The sequence below is a fragment of the Somniosus microcephalus genome, chromosome 9 (genome assembly GCF_052327205.1).
Source record: "Somniosus microcephalus isolate GS21.2 chromosome 9, FLI_Smic_1.0, whole genome shotgun sequence".
In the NCBI taxonomy this organism is placed as follows: Eukaryota; Metazoa; Chordata; class Chondrichthyes; order Squaliformes; family Somniosidae; genus Somniosus; species Somniosus microcephalus.
Window position 1 is genome coordinate 229,846,997 of NC_140995.1, and position 18,594 is coordinate 229,865,590.

At 46.5% G+C, this 18,594-nt stretch overlaps 2 protein-coding genes across 3 annotated transcripts in view; one reads left to right on the top strand and one right to left on the bottom strand.

The window, feature by feature from the left end:
* The window catches only part of sde2 (SDE2 telomere maintenance homolog (S. pombe)), a 48,039-nt gene that overhangs the window by 10,668 nt on the left and 18,777 nt on the right, over window positions 1-18,594 (bottom strand). The window lies entirely within an intron of this gene.
* On the top strand, window positions 10,174-16,804 carry LOC147113108 (left-right determination factor 2-like). The gene is made up of 4 exons (XM_085997981.1): window positions 10,174-11,489; window positions 12,382-12,625; window positions 14,894-15,130; window positions 16,296-16,804. The coding sequence occupies exons 1-4, from the start codon at window positions 11,198-11,200 to the stop codon at window positions 16,615-16,617; spliced, it is 1,095 nt and encodes a 364-aa protein (XP_085854107.1). The 5' UTR covers window positions 10,174-11,197; the 3' UTR covers window positions 16,618-16,804.

Sequence of the window (18,594 nt, forward strand, 5' to 3'; positions counted from 1 at the left end):
TATCCCTTGATCCCTTTAGCCTTAAGAAATATATCTAACTCCTTCTTGAATATATTTAATGAATTGGCCTCTACTGCCTTCTGTGGAAGAGAATTCCACAGGTTCACCACTCTCTGGGTGAAGAAATTCCTCCTCATCTCTGTCCTAAATGGCTTACCCCTTATCCTTAGAATGTGACCCCTGGTTCTGGACTCCCCGACCATCGGGAACATCCTTCCTGCATCTAGTCTGTCAAGTCCTGTTAGAATTTTATAAGTTTCAATGAGATCCCCTCTCATTCTTCTAAACTCCAGCGAGTATAAGCCCAATCGACCCAATCTCTCCTCATACGTCATTCCTGCCATCCCAGGTATCAGCCTGGTGAATCTTCACTGCACTCCTTCCATGGCAATAACATCCTTCCTCAGATAAGGTGACCAAAACTGCGCACAATACTCAAGATGTGGTCTCACCAAGGCCCTGTACAACTGCAGCAAGACATCCTTGTTCCTGTACTCAAACCCCCTCGCTACAAAAGGCCAACATATCATTTGCCTTCTTAACCGCCTGCTGCACCTGCATGCTTACCTTCAGCGACTGGTGCACAAGGACACCCAGGTCTCGTTGCACTTCCCCTTCTCCCAATCTATTGCCATTCAGATAATAATCTGCCATTTCCCTACAAATACTGATTTCTGTCAGTTCCTCCCTTTCATTAGACCCTATGTTCCCCAACATCTCTGGGAGGGTATTTGTGTCCTCCTTTGTGAAGACAGAACGAAAGTATGTATTTAGTTGGTCTGCCATTTCTTTGTTCCCCATTATAAATTCCCGATTCTGACTGCAAGGGACCTACGCTTGACTTCACCAATCTTTTTCTCTTCACATATCTATAAAAGCTTTTACAGTCAACGATTTGTGCACATATACCCCCAGGTCTCTCTGTTCCTGCACCCCCTTTAGGATTGTACCTTTAGTTTATATTGCCTCTCCTCGTTCTTCCTACCAAAAAACTCAATCAAGTTAGTTAAACACGATTTGCCTTTAACAAATCCGTGCCTCTGTGCTGACTTTCCTTAATTAATTAATCTATCTTTGCCCAGGTGGGTTGGGGAAGGGGCTGAAGTGTGGTGGACCTCAATCGTACTGCCTCACAGAGTGAGCACCTGTGGACATGCTCACTGTTCCCCTTTCAGGCAAGTTCCTGAACTCAACCAGGTGTTCACGGGAAGGAACTAGGCAGAAAGCAAGCACTTCACCCCAGGGAGGAGATAAGGGAGAGTGCCACCACTGGACATGCTCATGCACCTCCTCAGTTTCTACTGAGCAGTACTGGTGGAGGCTTATATACGGTGTATATATCAGCAACTTGGATATAGGCCTGGCGGGAGTGGTGCTGAAGGTTGCAGAGTATATCAAAGCAGGAAATAGTCAGGGGCGGGACTGGTCATCTGGGAAATTGGGAGATTTCCCCGAGTACCCCAGTGAACGGTTCCACAAGTGTTATACTATTGGCAAACCCCTCTTTATCTGTGAGAATCCCACACCATTTTGGGGGGGGGGGGGGTGGGGGAGCCAGTCTGCCGACCGATGCACATTTTGGTTAAAAAAATGATTACAATCATACTCTGAGTGGCTGTAGGCTTGGTGCTGTGGAAGAGCAGAGGGATTTTTTTTTTTTGGGGGGGGGGGGGGGGGTTAGGTTCACAGGACATTAAAGGCAACACCTCAGGATGATAAGGCCATTAAAAGGCAAATTACATTTAGTCAATTGAAAATTTCAAAACCGAGATCGTTTATTTTCATAGGCAAAGGTATTAAAGGTTGCCGAACCAAGGCTGGTGGATGGAGTTAAAATAAAGATCAGCCACAATCTAACTGAATGGCAGAGCAGGCTTGAGGGGGCTGAACAGCCTACTCCTGTTCCTAATGGAGATATAGGTTTTAATCAGAAGAATATAACAGAGGTAATTATGAGATTATACAAGTGTAAATGAGAGATTTAGAAGATTAAGACCTATATTCCCTAGAATTTAGAAGAATGAGAGGTGATCCCATTGAAACATATATAATTCTTACAGGGCTTGACAGGGTAGATGCAGGGAGGATGTTTCCCCTGGCTGGGGAGTCAGATACAGGGGTCAGTCTCAGAATAAGGGGGTCGGCCATTTAGGACTGAGATGAGGAGAAATTACTTCACTCAGAGGGTGGTGAATCTTTGGAATTCTCTACCCCAGAGGGCTGTGGAGGCTCAGTCGTTGAGTATATTAAGACAGAGATCGATAGATTTTTGGATATTAAGGGAATCCATTGGCAGGATAGGCGCACCGTCAGTGTTCTCGCTCAGGCCAACATCCCCAGCATCGAAGCTTTGACCACGCTCAATCAGCTCCAATGGACGGGTCACATTGTCCGCATGACCGATATGAGAATCCCAAAACAAGCGCTCTACTCGGAACTCCGGCACGGCAAGAGAGCCCCAGGTGGGCAGAGGAAACGCTTCAAAGCCTCCTTGAAAAAGTGCAACATCCCCACTGACACCTGGGAAATCCCTGGCCCAAGACCGCACAAAGTGGAGGAGAAGCATCCGAGAAAGTGCTGAACACCTCGAGTCTCTTCGCCGGGAGCAAGCGGAAGCCAAGCGCAAGCAGCGCACGTCAACCCAAGCACCCCACCCACCCGCCCCTTCAACCACTGTCTGCCCCACCTGTGACAAGAGACTGTCGGTCCCGCATTGGACTCATCAGTCACCTGAGAACTCATTTTTAATGTGGAAGCAAGTCATCCTCGGTTCCGAGGGACTGCCTAAGAAGAAGAAGAAGGGAATCAAGCGATATGGGGATAGGGCGGGAAACTGGAGATGAGGTAGAAGATCAGCCATGATCTTAATGAATGGTGGAGCAGGCTCAAAGGGCCTACTCCAGTTTGCTTGCAACTTTCAGGATTTTGAATATAAATATTATTTTTTAAAAACCCACAAAACACAAAGAGAAACCATTTTCAGACATCTGACTGATGAATACACTAGTCGGTGCAGTATACATCGTGCATTGTTTCAACCTTTGAGGCACAGGCTATTAAAGACACAATCCGAGACTATGGCCTTAGACTGCGAGGGTTTGTCCTTAATGGGGTTTAATGAGGCAGCAGACAGGACAAAAAGGTTCAGCAAGTTTATGAAATCAGTGGTCAATACACAGAAACTTTAAAAAAACACACAGGCATACAAAGGCCAAGAACGAATAAAAACATGGCTTTATAAAGCATAACACCTCGCACCCAACACAACTGTGGAAAGATAACCAGTGACTGGCAAATCACAAATAGCTCCAAGATGGAACATCTGACGAGAATGGTTATCAGCAGCTTCCTTTCACATTAACCTCGTGTCTCAGTGCATTTCCTACAAGCATCATTGACTCCAAACAAATGCAAATGCCAACATGACTGGCAGCATTGTCAGATATTGTAGTGTTAAGTTCATCGGTCACACGGGAGTGTTTAGCTGAAAGCAGCTCTGACCCCACAGGCACCATTATAGTGCAGATCCTAGAAGCATTGCCACAATGTGGAAAGGCTGCTGTTATTCTGAATTCAAACCGTTTTTTTTTTTTTTTTTTTTAATTGTGGGGTCGACTTAGAGCCACAGCACTGAAGCAACCCATCCATGTGTTACGATAGCAATCCATGTGTTAGTTGTTCAAATGATACGTATGCAACCCAATTTCTAGCTGCGCATCTTCTCCAATGTCAGAGGAAGATCGGTACAGATCAGCAGTGTAAAGACATACTGCTGTAGCACCTCGTACACCCAGCCCAGCCCACCCTGCTGTGAGTCGAATCAGCTGAGGCAATAGTAAGGATGTTATAATGTGTCTCATCATACCTGGGTTAGGGAATGGGGGGGTGGGGGGGGGGGGAAGAGAAAAAGTCAGCCAGTCTTCCTATTCTTGAGCGCCTGTAAGTGTGTGCATGGAGACTGGATGAGGATAGGGTTACACTCAGAGCTGTGATGGCCCATGTAGTTGAATAGCCTGTCAATATGATTGGCCATGGACTCACATAAAGAATGATCAGGTAGGTGTGGTACTAGTGCTCACAGAATCATGCCCCAGAAAGGAGGCAACATCTCCGATGGAGTGGGGGGAAAAAGAGCCTTCAGATATCTCGGTCAAACACTCTAGAATTTCCCTCCCCCCACAAACCTCTTCACCTTGCCACGTTCTTCCCCATCTTTACTCCGCACAGCCCATGTTTTCAGCCACCGTTATTCAATCTATTGGCCTGCCCTCTCTTAAAATGAAGCACTGTGGGACATTTCATGACATTAAAAGCACTACACAAGCTGCAAGTTGTTTTTATTACAGTTCCTGCTGCTGAGAAAGTGTCAGCTGGGGCTCTGGGTCGCACTCTCATCTCTGAGCCAGAAGGTTGTGGGTTCAAGTCCCACTCCAGAGACTTGAGCACCTAAATCTAGGCTGACACTCCAGTGCGGTGCTGAGGGAGTGCTGCACTGTCGGAGGTACAGCCTTTTGGATGAGACATTAAACCGAGGCCCCGTCTGCGCTCTCAGGTGGACGTAAAAGATCTTATGGCACTATTTCGAAGAGGAGCAGGGGAGATCTCCCCAGTGTCCTGGCCAATATTTATCCCTCAATCAACATCAGTAGAAAAAAAACAGATTATCTGGTCATTATCACATTGCTGTTTGTGGGAGCTTGCTGTGCACAAACTGGCGGCTGCTGCATTTCCCACATTACAACAGTGACTACACTTCAAAATGTACCTCATTGGCTGTAAAGCGCTTTGGGACTTCCGGGAATCGCGAAAGGCGCGAAATAAATGCAAGTCTTTCTTGGAGAGGGGCCTGTAATATAGATAGGTTACAAGTAGGCAAGGTTACAAGTGGGCAAGTCAAGCTCCAAACACTCAGGCATATCTTCTACTAGCTGGCTACAATATCCCTGCGGCACTCTCTGCCCTCAAACTCCCAACTACCGTTTGTTCCCGACTTCTACTCCCTTCACAGGCTGACCTGCACCCTGCCCAGTGGAATTCGCTCCCTAAACCTCCTCGTTAAACACACAAGACACACAAGGAGTCCTTTATAAATGCGAGTGGTTGTGTTTGAAGCTCATCCTATCAGCACTGAGATTTTCAGGAAAGAGAGAAATTTTTTTTTTTTCAAAAAACCCAAAAAAGCAGGTGTATACCTGGCAGACCCACCCTCCCCCCACTAGTTGGCACACGATACACCTTGTGGTGTTTGCACCTTTGCGGGACAGGCTACTTGGACATAGTTTAAGGCTGTGGTTCATGGACATGTGGGTCATTAACGTATTATATGAGACAGACAGCACAAATGTACAATGTGCACCTTGGACCAGCAGCAAATACACAAAAAAGTCAAAATATAGATGGAGCTTGCTCCTCTAAATTGAGTGTCTTGTGGAAAGGTAACTGGGCAAAGGGTTTCAAATTGGACACTCTGTTTACGATGGTATTCACATTTACTTTCTGCAATGACGCCAGCTTTTTCTCTTTCGGTTAGCGGACACGATCTTTGGGAAGTTGGGGTCCTGGGAGCATGCCAGCTGAGCACTGGGGCTGGTTATTCTCATCGCTGCCCTGTATGACAATGGGCCAATGGCTCAGCCTGCCTGCAGTCAGAACAACACTCAGGATCCGGCGCTGGCTAATGCTGGAGGGAGTGTGTGTGTTGCTGTGCTGGCGGAGACGCTGGCTCTGCTTTGTAATGCTGGCACTGCCCCGGCAACGGGAAAGGTCTACAAGCCAGGCACTCGCCGCAAACTCCACCACCTAGAAGGACAAGGGCAGCAGGTGCATGAAAAATCACCATCTCCAAGTTCCCTCCAAGACACATGGCATCCCGACTTGAAAATATATCGCCGTTCTTTCAACGTCACTGGGTCAAAATCCTGGAACTCCCCACCGAACAGCAGCGTGGGAATACCTTCACCACATGGACTGCAGCGGTTCAAGGCGGTGGCTCACTACCAGCTTCTCAAAGGCAACTAGGGATGGCCAATAAATGCTGGCCTTGCCATGACACCCACATCTCAAGAATGAATTTTAAAAGTACATTCGGGCAGAATTAAAGTCCTCATTACAACTTTTGAAACTGCGAGATGCCTCAGTGATACGCTGAATTCTACCCTGTAGCGTAAACGGGGTAGAACCGGAGTACCAGCAGACGCGACGTACTGCGAACCACAATATTTCACTTCAGTAAAGTGCGATTCTCTTAAAGCTGTGCCGTCAACAGAACAGGAGTGGGCCATTCAGCCCTTCGAGCCTGTTCCGTCATTCTATTAGATCATGGCTGATCTGTGTCTTAACCTCATTTACCTGCCTTGCTTCCATATCTCTTGATATCTTTGCTTAACAAAAAAAATCTATCAATCTGCGTTGAGAAATGTTCAAATGACCACCAGCATCAACAGCTTTTTGGGGGGGAGTATTCCAGATTTCCACTATTGTGTCAGTCATGGCTCAGTTGGCAGCACACTCCTCTCTGAGTCAGAAGGTTGTGGGTTCAAGTCCCACTCCAGACACTTGAGCACAAAATCTAGGCTGACACTCCAGTGCAGTACTGAGGGAGTGCTGCACTGTCGGAGGTGCTGTTTTTCGGATGGGATGTTAAACAGAGGCCCCGTCTGCTCTCTCAGGTGGACGTAAAAGATCCTATGACACTATTTTGAAGAAGAGCAGGGGAGTTCTCCCCGGTGTCCTAGCCAATATTTATCCCTCAATCAACATCAATAAAACAGATTATCTGGTCATTATCACAATGCTGTTTGTGGGAGCTTGCTGTGCGCAAATTGGCTGCCGCGTTTCCTACATTACAACAGTGACTCCACTTCGAGAATACTTGTAAAAATGCTTTGGGATGTCCGGTTGTCGTGAAATGCACTATATAAATGCAAGTCTTTCTTTCTTTCCACTACCCTTTGAGCGAAGAAATGCTTCCTGATATCACCCCTGAATGGCCTGGCTCTAATCTTAAGATTACGTCCCCTTGTTCTGGACTTCCCCACCAGAGAAAATAGGTTCTCTTCATCTACCCTACCCGTCACGTTTGTTGGAAGGAGTTTCTGGTGGAAACTGCTCGTCAGATGGTGTGTGTGTGTGCTTGGTTTTTTTCCACGGCACTTGTTTGCACCCAATGTTGGTTTTCACCCGGCATCCCAAAGTCAAGTCGGAGCAGTTAGCGTCAAAACATCAGACCGGGTGCTGATGTCTCACAGCCTCTCATCAAACACAAGTGCACCTCGGAGATGTGTATTCCGGGAGCTCCGGAGTTAGACGGGGATAATTCCCAGCAGCAGGAATGTGGATTGCCGGCTTTCACAGGCTAGTGATTATCCTTTTTGATTGCAGGATTTGTGAGTAGCCCTTTGTAATGCAAAAGGCAGAGTCAAGAATTTATAATCGTGTAGTTACTACTGTGCGTGTGTGTGTGTGCAGCCATGTAATGCTGCTTGTATTCTGGCTCCATTTGTTAGACAACTTAGAAAACCAGTGTGTGTACAGACTTTTTATAGACTGTAATAATCCCAGTCAAGATCTGGCATGGAATTGCCAGCTTTTCCTCCCAGGCTCAGGCCAGGGGGTGAGATTGTGACTTGAGTTGATATTTTCTATGCTACTGTTGTAAGTTAATTTTTTAAAAATTGAAATGGAGAGAAGAGAAAATCCTTTGCTCCCTTGACGGGTCAGCCAATGTCAGAGTCATACAGTCAGTGCTGAATTAGAAAGAAAGACTTGCATTTCTGTAGCGCCTTTCACAACCTCAGGGTGTCCCAAAGCACTTCAGGACCAATTAACAACAACAACGATGAGTCAGCCTACAGGGAGGAGGTCCAGCATCTCATGAAGTGGTGCGCCGATAACAACCTGGCCCATAACATCAAGAAAACCAAAGAAGTCATTGTGGACTTCAGGAAGTCTAAAGGCGGAAGTCACACCCCCATCCACATCCATGGGGCTGTGGTGGAAAGGGTGGACAGCTTTAAGTTCCTCGGAGTCCACATCACGGAAGACCTCTCCTGGTCCCTCAATACCTCCTCTCTGGTGAAGGAGGCCCAGCAGCGCCTTTATTTCCTAAGGAGGCTGAAGGAATGTAACCTGTCACCCCTGATCCTCTCTAACTTTTACCGCTGCACAATAGAGAGCATCCTGACGAACTGTATCACAGTATGGTATGGCAGCTGTAGCTACTATGACCGGAAAGCCCTGCAGCGGGTAGTCAAAACTGCCCAACGCATTACCGGCACCCGGCTACCGACCATAGAGCACATATACCGTAAACGCTGTTTACGGAGGTCACGGTCCATCATCAAAGACCCTACCCACCCCAGCCACAGTCTGTTCGCCCTCCTGCCATCTGGGAGACGCTACAGATGCATTCGCACCCGTACGACCAGATTTAGGAACAGCTTCTTTCCCAGGGCTGTCATCCTACTGAACTCCACAAATAAACTCTAAAGCCTGCACATCTGCCAATGCACTTTATTATGGTTATGTTAATGTATTACAAGCCAAATGAATGTTGAATGTTTAAATGTCTTAATCTAAATGTACACTCTCGGGAGCCGCAAGCCTACATTTCGTTGTACTGCACTTGTGCACTAACAATGACAATAAAGTTGATTTGATTATATAGCACCTTAATGTAGTAAAACGTCCCAAGGCGCTTTACAGGAGCGTTATAAAACAACATTTTACACGAGCCACATAAGGAGGTATTAGGACAGATGACCAAAAGTTTGGTCAAAGAGGTCGGGCTTTAAGGAGAATCTTAAAAGGAGGAGAGGCGGAGAGGTTTAGAGATGGAACTCCAGAGCTTCGGGCCTTGGCAGCTGACGGCACAGCCGCCAATGGGGGAACGATGAAAATCGGGGGATCCAAGAGGCCAGAATTGGAGCAGCGCAGAGATCTCAGAGGGTCGTAGGGCTGGAGGAGATTAGAGAGAGAAGGAGGGGCGAGGCCGGGGCTGGATTTGAAAATAAGGATGAAAATGTTTAAGTCGAGACGTTGCCGGACCGGGAGCCAATGTAGGTCAGCGAGCACACCCTGTCACAAAGGTGCTTAGCATGTCTGACCTGGATTCTATTCTCTTCTTGACTTCCATACATCTGCACTTCTAGCAAGGTGGGGGTGGGGGGGAAGCGGTCACTGGACAGATGTGGGAACCCGGGCCGATTTATTTCTCACCCCTCTGCCTAGCACAGTGGTGTGTGGTGGTCAAGCGCAGCACTCCAAATGCTGAGATCAGTTAATTCAGCACAAGCCGGTTTGGGGATCAAATCTCAGATCTTCCTGTGTTCAGCCACTCGTTGGATAAACTCACTGGTGAAGTGTTAAAATAGATCGTTATTACCCTTTCATTAATAGCACTGTTGATCATTTGTGTCTGACTGACAAAAGAAGACATTCCCTTTATGACATACAATGTATATTTGAAGAGTTGGTAGTCAGTTTAAAGCAGTAATTTTAATTGTAGTACATTGATTTGCTACTTCCTACCTCATTGCCAGCCATGTATTACCCTATATTTAATTATTTTAATGAAGAATTAAGAGTCTGACAACATTAGCACCACATTCAGCTGATAAATGGGCTGAATATGTGGCTGTATATTCCACTCCTTTCCTGGGTCAGACACCACGCAATCAGCACTTGGCTTCCCCCACAGTTGAATTCTCTACCACAAGGAGTAGCTGAGGCGAATCGCATAGATGCATTTAAGGGGAAGCTAGATAAGCACATGAGGAAGAAAGGAGTTTATGAAGTAGGGTAGGAGGAGGCTCGTGTGGAGCACAAACACCGGCAGAAAGTCGTTGGGCCGAATGGCCCGTTTCGGTGTTGTCGTCGCAATGTGATTCTATGTCATTCTCAGCCCCCCTCACTGTCCAGGCAGCACAAGAAATGTTCTTCACCACTACTGATTGCAAGGATATTCGCGTCATCACAGCAGAGCTGCTCTTGCCTTCCATCACCTTCCCCAGTCCCTATCAGATCAGATACTTGGGCAGAAGACACAAATGTGCACACAATAAAATTCATCTTTGGTGTGATTTAATTGTATGCAGAACGTAGTGCGTGCCACAGTTTTTCCCCAGCCACCTTTAGACAGCTCGACATCATCACAAACTCAGTGTGTAGGGAAGGCACGAACTCTCACTCAAGTGCCGTAGTCTACTGCCTAACCCCGCATTATGAAAGTTGCATAATTCGGAGTGTCCACGGTCTTCTTTGTGCTTTGTGTCTAGCGCTTAACATGCAACTGAATCACGCAGACTCAAGTTCTCACGTTTACCCGATCTCAGCTATGACAAAAGAATTGGTCTCGGTGCTCCTCAGCTAGTGAGGGGGGATAAAAAAAAACAGCTCAAGTTCCTGCTTCTGATCACAATCCAGAAACCTCGCCAAAAACCGCAGGTGTGTCGACATCGATTACAGACGGGGCAGGTTTGACGCTAATGCCCCCTCCCCTCGTAGCCAAACCGCTGGTGAGCACTCACCAACTGGGGTCACACATTGATCTTGGAGGTACAGAGGGACAACCAGTAAACTAAGACAAGAGTATATATAAACAAGGCGAAAATATATTTATAAACTCAGGGATATACCTGTTTATACACTGTATGAATGGAACCGCGTTTATGTGTTCAACCATAAATGTATTTTGATGCTTTGGCAACATAAGATGTACCTTATCATGCCAATAAAGCGATTTGTATTGTATTGTATTGTACTAGAGGGCTGGCAGGTCCTGTGACACTACCTCAGTACTAGTCACCACCTTTAGGGAGAGGCAGGGCAAAGCAAGCGAGAAGGGGGAATAAAACAAGGAATATACACGCACACTCGCACAGACTTTTGTGTTTGTTATAAATTTCACACAGGCTAGCTCAGTCCTTTGTAAACATTTAATGTGTTTTTCAATTAGCCCGTTCCCCTGGTTAGTTTGCGATTTCCACAGAAGTTGGAAAGTGTCAATCAAACTTAATGGGTGTGACTTTGAGTCCATGGCCTTTGATGTCTGGTCTCTTTATATGATCTGTTTTGTCTGGAGTACAGCAGCTCCTTTAAAAGCTCAAGGGCGACCATCAGTTTGAGAGAGAAGGCAACAAGCACTTTTTCCAGCTATACGGGGGAAAAACCCTCAGTCATATTGGACCCCTTCAAGAACATGGCCAGAACCAACAGCTCGACCATCGTGCTGCTTGGCTTTGTCTTGTTCGTGCTTTGGGCAAAGTCAGTGAGTGGAATCTCCCACGATGACATTAAGCACGCCATGCTGCGCAAACTGGGGCTGCGTGAAGTGCCGCAGATCGAAAAGAGGGACCTGGAGAACACGGTGGTCCCGGCTCACGTCAGGAACAAGTACATCTCCATGCTGCAGCTCCACAAGGAGAAGGAGAGGAAGCGAAGAGCCCTGCCCAGCCTGGCCGGCATCTTACGAGGAGTTACGGGCAACGCAGGTAAATCGGTTTTAAATCACTGGTTTATTTCTGAATCTGGGGACGTAAGGAGATCTTCCCGGCCACCTTTCCCGCAGGCACTGCCATTACATTAGGAAATGGCTCTTACACTATAGGAGTGCAGTTAATGAAGGGGGATGTGCAGTTCTTCCCGCTGTCACCTTTACTCCACTGTATAAAACACAAGTAATGGGCTCCAACATACACCCACGATTCGCGTCGTCAGGTTAAGGGAGCCAGTTTTAGTAAGCACGGATAGCTCGTACCCTGGTTCCCACTTGGGTTCCCGCACTGCACGGTGATACCTAGTATGACCCGTGAAGTAAAAAAGGTGGGGAGGGGATCCCTAGACAGAAACTGTATGAATCAGACAATGTAAAAAAAACATTTTTAGGTCACCTCACCCAGGTGGCAGGATATTCAGCTGTGGGAAGCACCACAACTGATCCTGTCCTCATCAGATGTCCACTGCAGCAAGAGTTCCTGAATAATGATCACGAGTGGGAACTCTGGCTGACTTTTGCTCCGGCAGAGATCTGCTAACAGAGTAATTACCAACAATAGTTATTTAGTGTTTAAAAATGAGGGTGTACTTTAAGTTTCTTTTTAAAAAAAAACCTGTAAGGATTGTTTGTTGACGATAACAAATGACCTATTCAAGAACTCCTGAGCCTTGTCTGGGGAGGGTGGAAGGGCTTTACAATTAGAGCTGCAACTTGACGTGTGATTCACAGGCACGTGAATGACAAAGGCTGCAGCCGATTTCACACTGTCTGGAATACACAGTTAACTCTCAGAAATCTTTCAAAGACAAGAAACTTAATATTCTCAAATAATCGGGTGGAAACAAGATTATAAACCGCCTTGTCTGTACTCTGTCCCGTTTCCCCAGATACGACCGGAGACGTGCTCTATTCGGACCCCACCAGGCAGAGGCTGGTTTTCGACATGAAGGGGCTGATCCCCGAAAACAGCGAGGTGACCATGGCGGAGCTCAAGCTCTTCAAGAAAGGCGTCCACAAGGGAGAGCTGCCTCCCAGGAGACACAGCCGGCCGGTCAACAACGCCAGGGTCAGCGTGTACTGGGTCAAGATTCTGGCCGACGGCAGCAACAGGACCTCGCTCATAGACTCCAGGTAAGAACAAGATTAATGTGGGAATATAACCTGGTGTGTGACAGATCTTTAACAAAAGGACAATTAAAAAAAAAAACTGTGCTTCGATGTTAAAGCTGATCTTTCCCTTATATTTGCCAGAGATTATTTTAAACAAACCATTTGTGATTCATTCTGTAATTAACAATGTTTGAAAAGTCCTTTTTTAAATATAAATTCACTCTCAGGATAGTGGGCATTGCTGGCAAGGCCAGCATTTATTGCCCATTCCTAGATGCCAATGTTCCCTCTAATTTTTTGGGGCCAGCACGGCCCCTTTAACGGGCTCACCAGCTGCACGGGCCCTTCAGAGAGCTGCACAGCCTTAAAGGGGCCATTGCGAGATGCCGAGGTGGTGGTGGTGGGCCGCCTTCTTGAACTGCTAGTGGTGACGAGCGGCTTGTGTAGGGTGGTTTGCTAGGGTACCTCAGAGAGCAGTTGATGAGCCAACCACATCAGGGCAGGACTGGACTCACCGGGTTTCCTTCCCTAAAGGACGGGTGAACTAGCTGGGTTCTTACGACAATCTGTGAGCTACAATGTCAATTATACTGAAACCAGCTTTTTATTTCCAGCTTTAAAAAACTGAATTCAAATTCCAAAACGGCCAGGGTGGGATTTGAAGTCTCTTTCGCTGGAGTACGAGTCCATTAATATAACCACTGAGACTCCCAAGTGTTTTATTGTAGAGAATTGCTGTTTTGTGAATTGTGTTTTGCTGCCAGTACTTTTACTCCAGTCATTCAGCTTCAAAAGGGACTCCGCAGAGTCAGCAGTCAATCAGTGGCGGCTGCTGCTTCTCATTTTTTCCTCTTTAATCCCCTTTGCTCCTAATTGAGGCGGCTGTGACTGGCGTACAGTGCCAGCTGCTGTCCCTTCACATATAAACCAGAACACTGCCATTAGACTATCTGACCATGGAAATGGTCACTGCCAACAGGGGCCACTAGAACATAAGAACTAAGAGCAGGAGTAGGCCATACGGCCACTCGAGCCTGCTCTGCCATTCAATAAGATCATGGCTGATCTTCTAGCTCATCTCCACTTTCCCGCCCGATCCCCATATTCCTTGATTCCCTTAGAGCCCAAAAATCTATTGATCCCAGGTCTTGAATATACTCAGTGACTGAGCATCCATAGGCCTCTGGGTAGAGAATTCCAACCCTGAGTGAAGACATTTCTCATCTCAGTCCTAAATGGCCGACCCCTTACCCTGAGACTATGAGCCCTAGTTCTAGACTCTCCAGCCAGGGGAAACAGTCTCTCAGTATCTAGCCTGTCAAGCCTAAGAATTTTATACGTTTCAATGACATCATCACTCATTCTTCTAAACTCAAGAGTGTAGGCCCATTCTACTCAATCTCCCCTCATAGGACAACCCTCTCATCCCAGGAATCAATCCAGTGAACCTTCGTTGCACTCCCCTCTAAGGCAAGTATATCCTTCCTTAGGTAAGGAGACCAAAACTGTACGCAGTACTCCAGCAAGACATCCTTACTCTTGCACACCAACCCCTTGCAATAAAGGCTAACATAACATTTGCTTTCCTAATTGCTTGCTGTACCTGCATATTAGCTTTTGTGTACAAGGACACTCAAATCCCTCTCAATACCAACATTTACTAGTCTCTCACCAGTTAAAAAATATTCTGCTTTTCTATTCTTCCTACAAGAGGATAATTTCACACTTTAAGCAAAAGAAGGAGACAAGAGCTAAGGAAAATTTTATTTATGCAGCAAGTTATGATGATCTGGAATGCACTGCCTGAAAGGGTGGCGGAAGCAGATTCAATAATAGCTTTCAAAAGGGAATTGGAGAAATACTTGAAGGGGAAAATTTGCAAGGCTATGGGGAAAGAGCAGGGGAGTGTGACTAATTGGACAGTTCTTTCAAAGAGCCGGCACAAGCACAATGGGCCGAATGGCCTCCTTCTGTGCTGTATCATTCTATGAAAGGTTGAGATGAAAATTAGAATACCAAAGAGATGAGGTTCAGCGAGCCAAGTGGTCTTCCCTTGCTCTCATTTTTCCCATGTTCTTAATATGGCTACTCAACTTTAGATAATGCCATGGGATCCTGACTTGTTCCCTTACATCCTTCTCAATTAACAGGATCTTCTCACTGGTTCAGCAATTTGGTGCACCACTTGATTGCTGGTTGGTTGTTTCTTTATAAATCGCTGTCTGTGCAAAGGCGAGAGGGCAGGGCAATAATCAACTAAACAGCTTTGGCTTTTGCTGCAATTGGCAGGTTGGTTCCGATCCTCGACTCTGGGTGGAAAAGTTTGGACGTCACTCAGGCCGTGCACTACTGGATGAAGAACGCAGACCTGCCCATGTACCTGGAGATCTGGATCGAGGCGGAGCGACTGAGCAGCTACGCGGCCGAACTGGCCAAGCTGGTGCACTTTACCACTCAGAGCCCCGCTGACCAAGTCCTGGGCAAACCAGAGTTAGTCCTCTACACTCTCAACCTTGAAGAATACGGGTACGTCCTCATTAAAGCCATCTTTCTGGCGTAAGTGCCAATCTTGTCCCCCGCACTGCTCATCTGAACTATTACATCCGCATGTTCATCGCACATTCTCCTTTCTATCCCATCACCTCCCACTCGATTAGTTAGTTTTAAAAAAAATTTAAGATCACTCCGTTGTATTCTTCCAATTTACTCCACTGTGCACATCAGAAGTCGGCCAAGGGAAACCCATGGGACACATTGACTCCATGAGCACAGCGTCAAAGATTAGGGCTTAGAAACCAGTTCTTCCCCCCCCCCCCCCCCCCCTGCCCCCTCCCCTTCATCTCAGCTTGCGAGACCGGAATACAAAACCTCATCCTTCCTGCAAAAATACATGGAATTTAGTCTCTGGTCAGTTCCCAAATAACACAGGTAATACAGTCTTTGGTCAGCCCCTAATTGACAGGCGCCAATGTTATGATGAAGCAGACACACTTTTAAGTGGTTCTTCCGGACTGTCTGTTGCGCTCTGTGGAATAATCTAAACAGTGAGACTGGAATAGCAGCTGGTCCCCGTAGTCCAGCAGCATTTGAGGTACCAGGAACATTCATATTGGTCAACACATTTCATCTCTAATTAACTTCAGCGAACCGTGATACCAACACAGCTCTTAAACCTTTAGTGACCAACTCCAATCAACAGTTTTTCCAGCATTTTCTGTTGTTATTTCCAATCAACAGCTACTGACTCAAAAATAGAACCGTAAGCTTCCTTCCCAGAACATGTAAACCGCACACTTACAAAGAAGCAGACAGCCAGCTAGCTAGCTGTTATTTCAAGGCTACAATCTAATTAAGCGGTCTGAGCTACTCAATCTTTCCTCCTGCAGTTTGGGATGTAATCTGCATTTTCTGATTGGATTACAGCCTCTTGGGTCATTCAAAGCAGCCATTAACCCATATTTAATCTGTGTATTGGGTGTTTCTTGGTATTAAAAGGCCATCTCTTCAAATCAAACAACTGCAAATTAGTTTCTAGGTGGTCACTAACAAATGGTGCTTTTCATTTAGTATTTAACACAAAGCTATCAAAACAATTCATTGAAGCCGATTCTATGCAATTTACTCCTGCTTTGTCTTACAAGCTATTTTTCAAGTAACTAATATATTTTTGTTGCTTTTTTTTAATGTCTAGGAGCACTGGGGACTGTGGTGGCAAGAGAAGCGGGGCATGCTGCAGGCAGGAATACTTCATCAACTTCAGGGAGCTGACGTGGACCCAGTACTGGATCATCGAGCCCCCCGGATACCAGGCCTTCCACTGTCTGGGGGGCTGCAAGCAGCCGCAGTGGCCCTTCGACTACAGCGAGAGGAGCTGTGCGGTGGTGGAGAGCAACTCGCTGCCCGTGATGTACCTGGTGAAGAAGGGGGACTACACCGAGATCGAGGTGGCAGAGTTCCCCAACATGATTATCGAGAAGTGCGGCTGCAGCATGGACAACGTCTCGGTGATATAGCAGCGACCTCTGGGTGGACGAGATTTCCTCAGAGAATGCATTTCTCTTAAAACTCTCATCAATACAGAGATGCACAATTCAGAAGCACTTTATGTAAATATTGTAATTTGAAAATGTATATTTTTGCTATTTCTGTTTATTCCTTTTCACGTGAAACATTGGGGTCAATAATATTAAATTTAGTTATTAGTCAGCTTTGAGTCATTTTTCCCTGCTGGGTAATGGGGGGGTGGGGTAGGCGGGACATGTGAAGATTTGTATTACACTAGTAAAATTCCCTGTGGCGCCGTCCGAGTCCGTTCTTGAAGATTTCTTACATACAGAACAGTGACGGGAGTTGGGAGGGAGGCTTCTAAAACTTACTCTGGCACTACCTGATGGTCAGAACCTGCAACTACATCATGACAGTTGACATTGCAAAACTGAATAGGGAAACATTGACATAACAATTTGCAATTAAGTGTTGACAGAAATGGGTGAAAACAGGAAGCACGGTTTGTGGACCTATGCAATATTTTAATATGGGAGGGGGGGGGGGGGGGGGGAGGGCAAAGGGAGAGGGGAAAAAAGACTTCAAGTGGAGGGGGCAGATACTCCCCAATTTCCCCCATTTAAATAAACAGGTGGCACTGCGCGAGTCCAGCGTAGTCAGGCTCAAGATTTGCCCCATAATACAAATGGAGCAAATTCACAGCACCAGCAGCTTTAGGACATCGCAGAATGGCTTCTGGCCGAAAAAGCTGCAGAATGACACAATTGAATAGCCAAGTGGCCAGCCTGGATATTATACCCCAACCCAGCAGGAGACAGGCAAAGTCTGCAGAAGGATTTTTTTTTAAAAACACGACTTTAGTGACTCACTTTGCAAATGGTTATACAACTTAGTGTCTGGCTAGGCCAACTATGGGATTTTACAATGATCCAGCTGCTTTCATGGTCATTTCTGTTACTGGTGCCAGTCCACAAATCACTAGATTTATTGAATTCAATTTGACAACTTGCCATGGTGGGATTTAAACTTGCAACCATTGGTCACCCAATACCATAATCACTATACTAGTATACCCGCACTTACACGACATGCAAGGAGCAAACCCTACATTTTTACTAAGGAATATCTTTTTTTTTTTAAATGACCCCAGGAATATTTGCTCAACATGACCCTGCAAATCCTGTCTGGCATCGCGTCATGTCATCTCTGTGCTAAGTAGCAGTTTAGTGCAATCCACATCTGTAGAAAGCAGACATTGGTCCATCAACCGGAGCTCACGATAAACAGCGGTTGGTTTGCACATAGAGTCTGACAACACAGCCCAGCAAAGCAGCTCAACAGCTAATCCATTCACCAGCTTCTGTTTACCCGAGAACTACCCAGCACCCCACCTGCGAGCCTCACGAGGCCTATGCCAGCCCCAGAATACATTTATTGCATTTTCTACAGCCAGCAGACTAATTTTTAAATATATGGATATTAAATGAATATATATTCATTTTTAATGTGGAAGCAAGTCATCCTCGGTTCCGAGGGACTGCCGAGGGAGGGAGGAATGGATGGATAGATATAAATAACAGATGTTTGAAAGGTAAGGGAGTCGAGGGTTATGAGGAGCGGGCAGGGAAGCGGAGTTGAGGCCAAGATCAGATCAGCCATGATCTTATTGAATGGCGGAGCAGGCTCGTGGGGCCAAATGGTCTACTCCTGCTCCTACGTCTTGTTATGTTCTTATGATCTGAAACGTTAACTCTGTCTCTCTCTCCACACAGGTGCTGCCTGACCTGCTGAGTGTTTTCAGCATTTTCTGTTTATATTTCAGATTTCCAGCACCCGCAGTATTTTGCCTTTGTCTTCCTGTCTGCTCTCTGTTCGGGCCTGCAATAAAAGCAGGGCTCCATGCGCCCTACCTCGTTCTGACGTTGGTGCGCTCACCCCTGGACGTTTCAGACGTCAGGCCACCAGCGCTTTGCGATTCCACACCG

Bases quoted from the DNA above. Each gene is read 5' to 3' on its own strand.
- LOC147113108 (XM_085997981.1), top strand. From the start codon at position 11,198: ATGGCCAGAACCAACAGCTCGACCATCGTGCTGCTTGGCTTTGTCTTG. The intron at 11,490-12,381 runs GTAAATCGGTTT...CCGTTTCCCCAG, and splicing joins AGGAGTTACGGGCAACGCAG to ATACGACCGGAGACGTGCTC. The intron at 15,131-16,295 runs GTACGTCCTCAT...TTTAATGTCTAG, and splicing joins CTCAACCTTGAAGAATACGG to GAGCACTGGGGACTGTGGTG.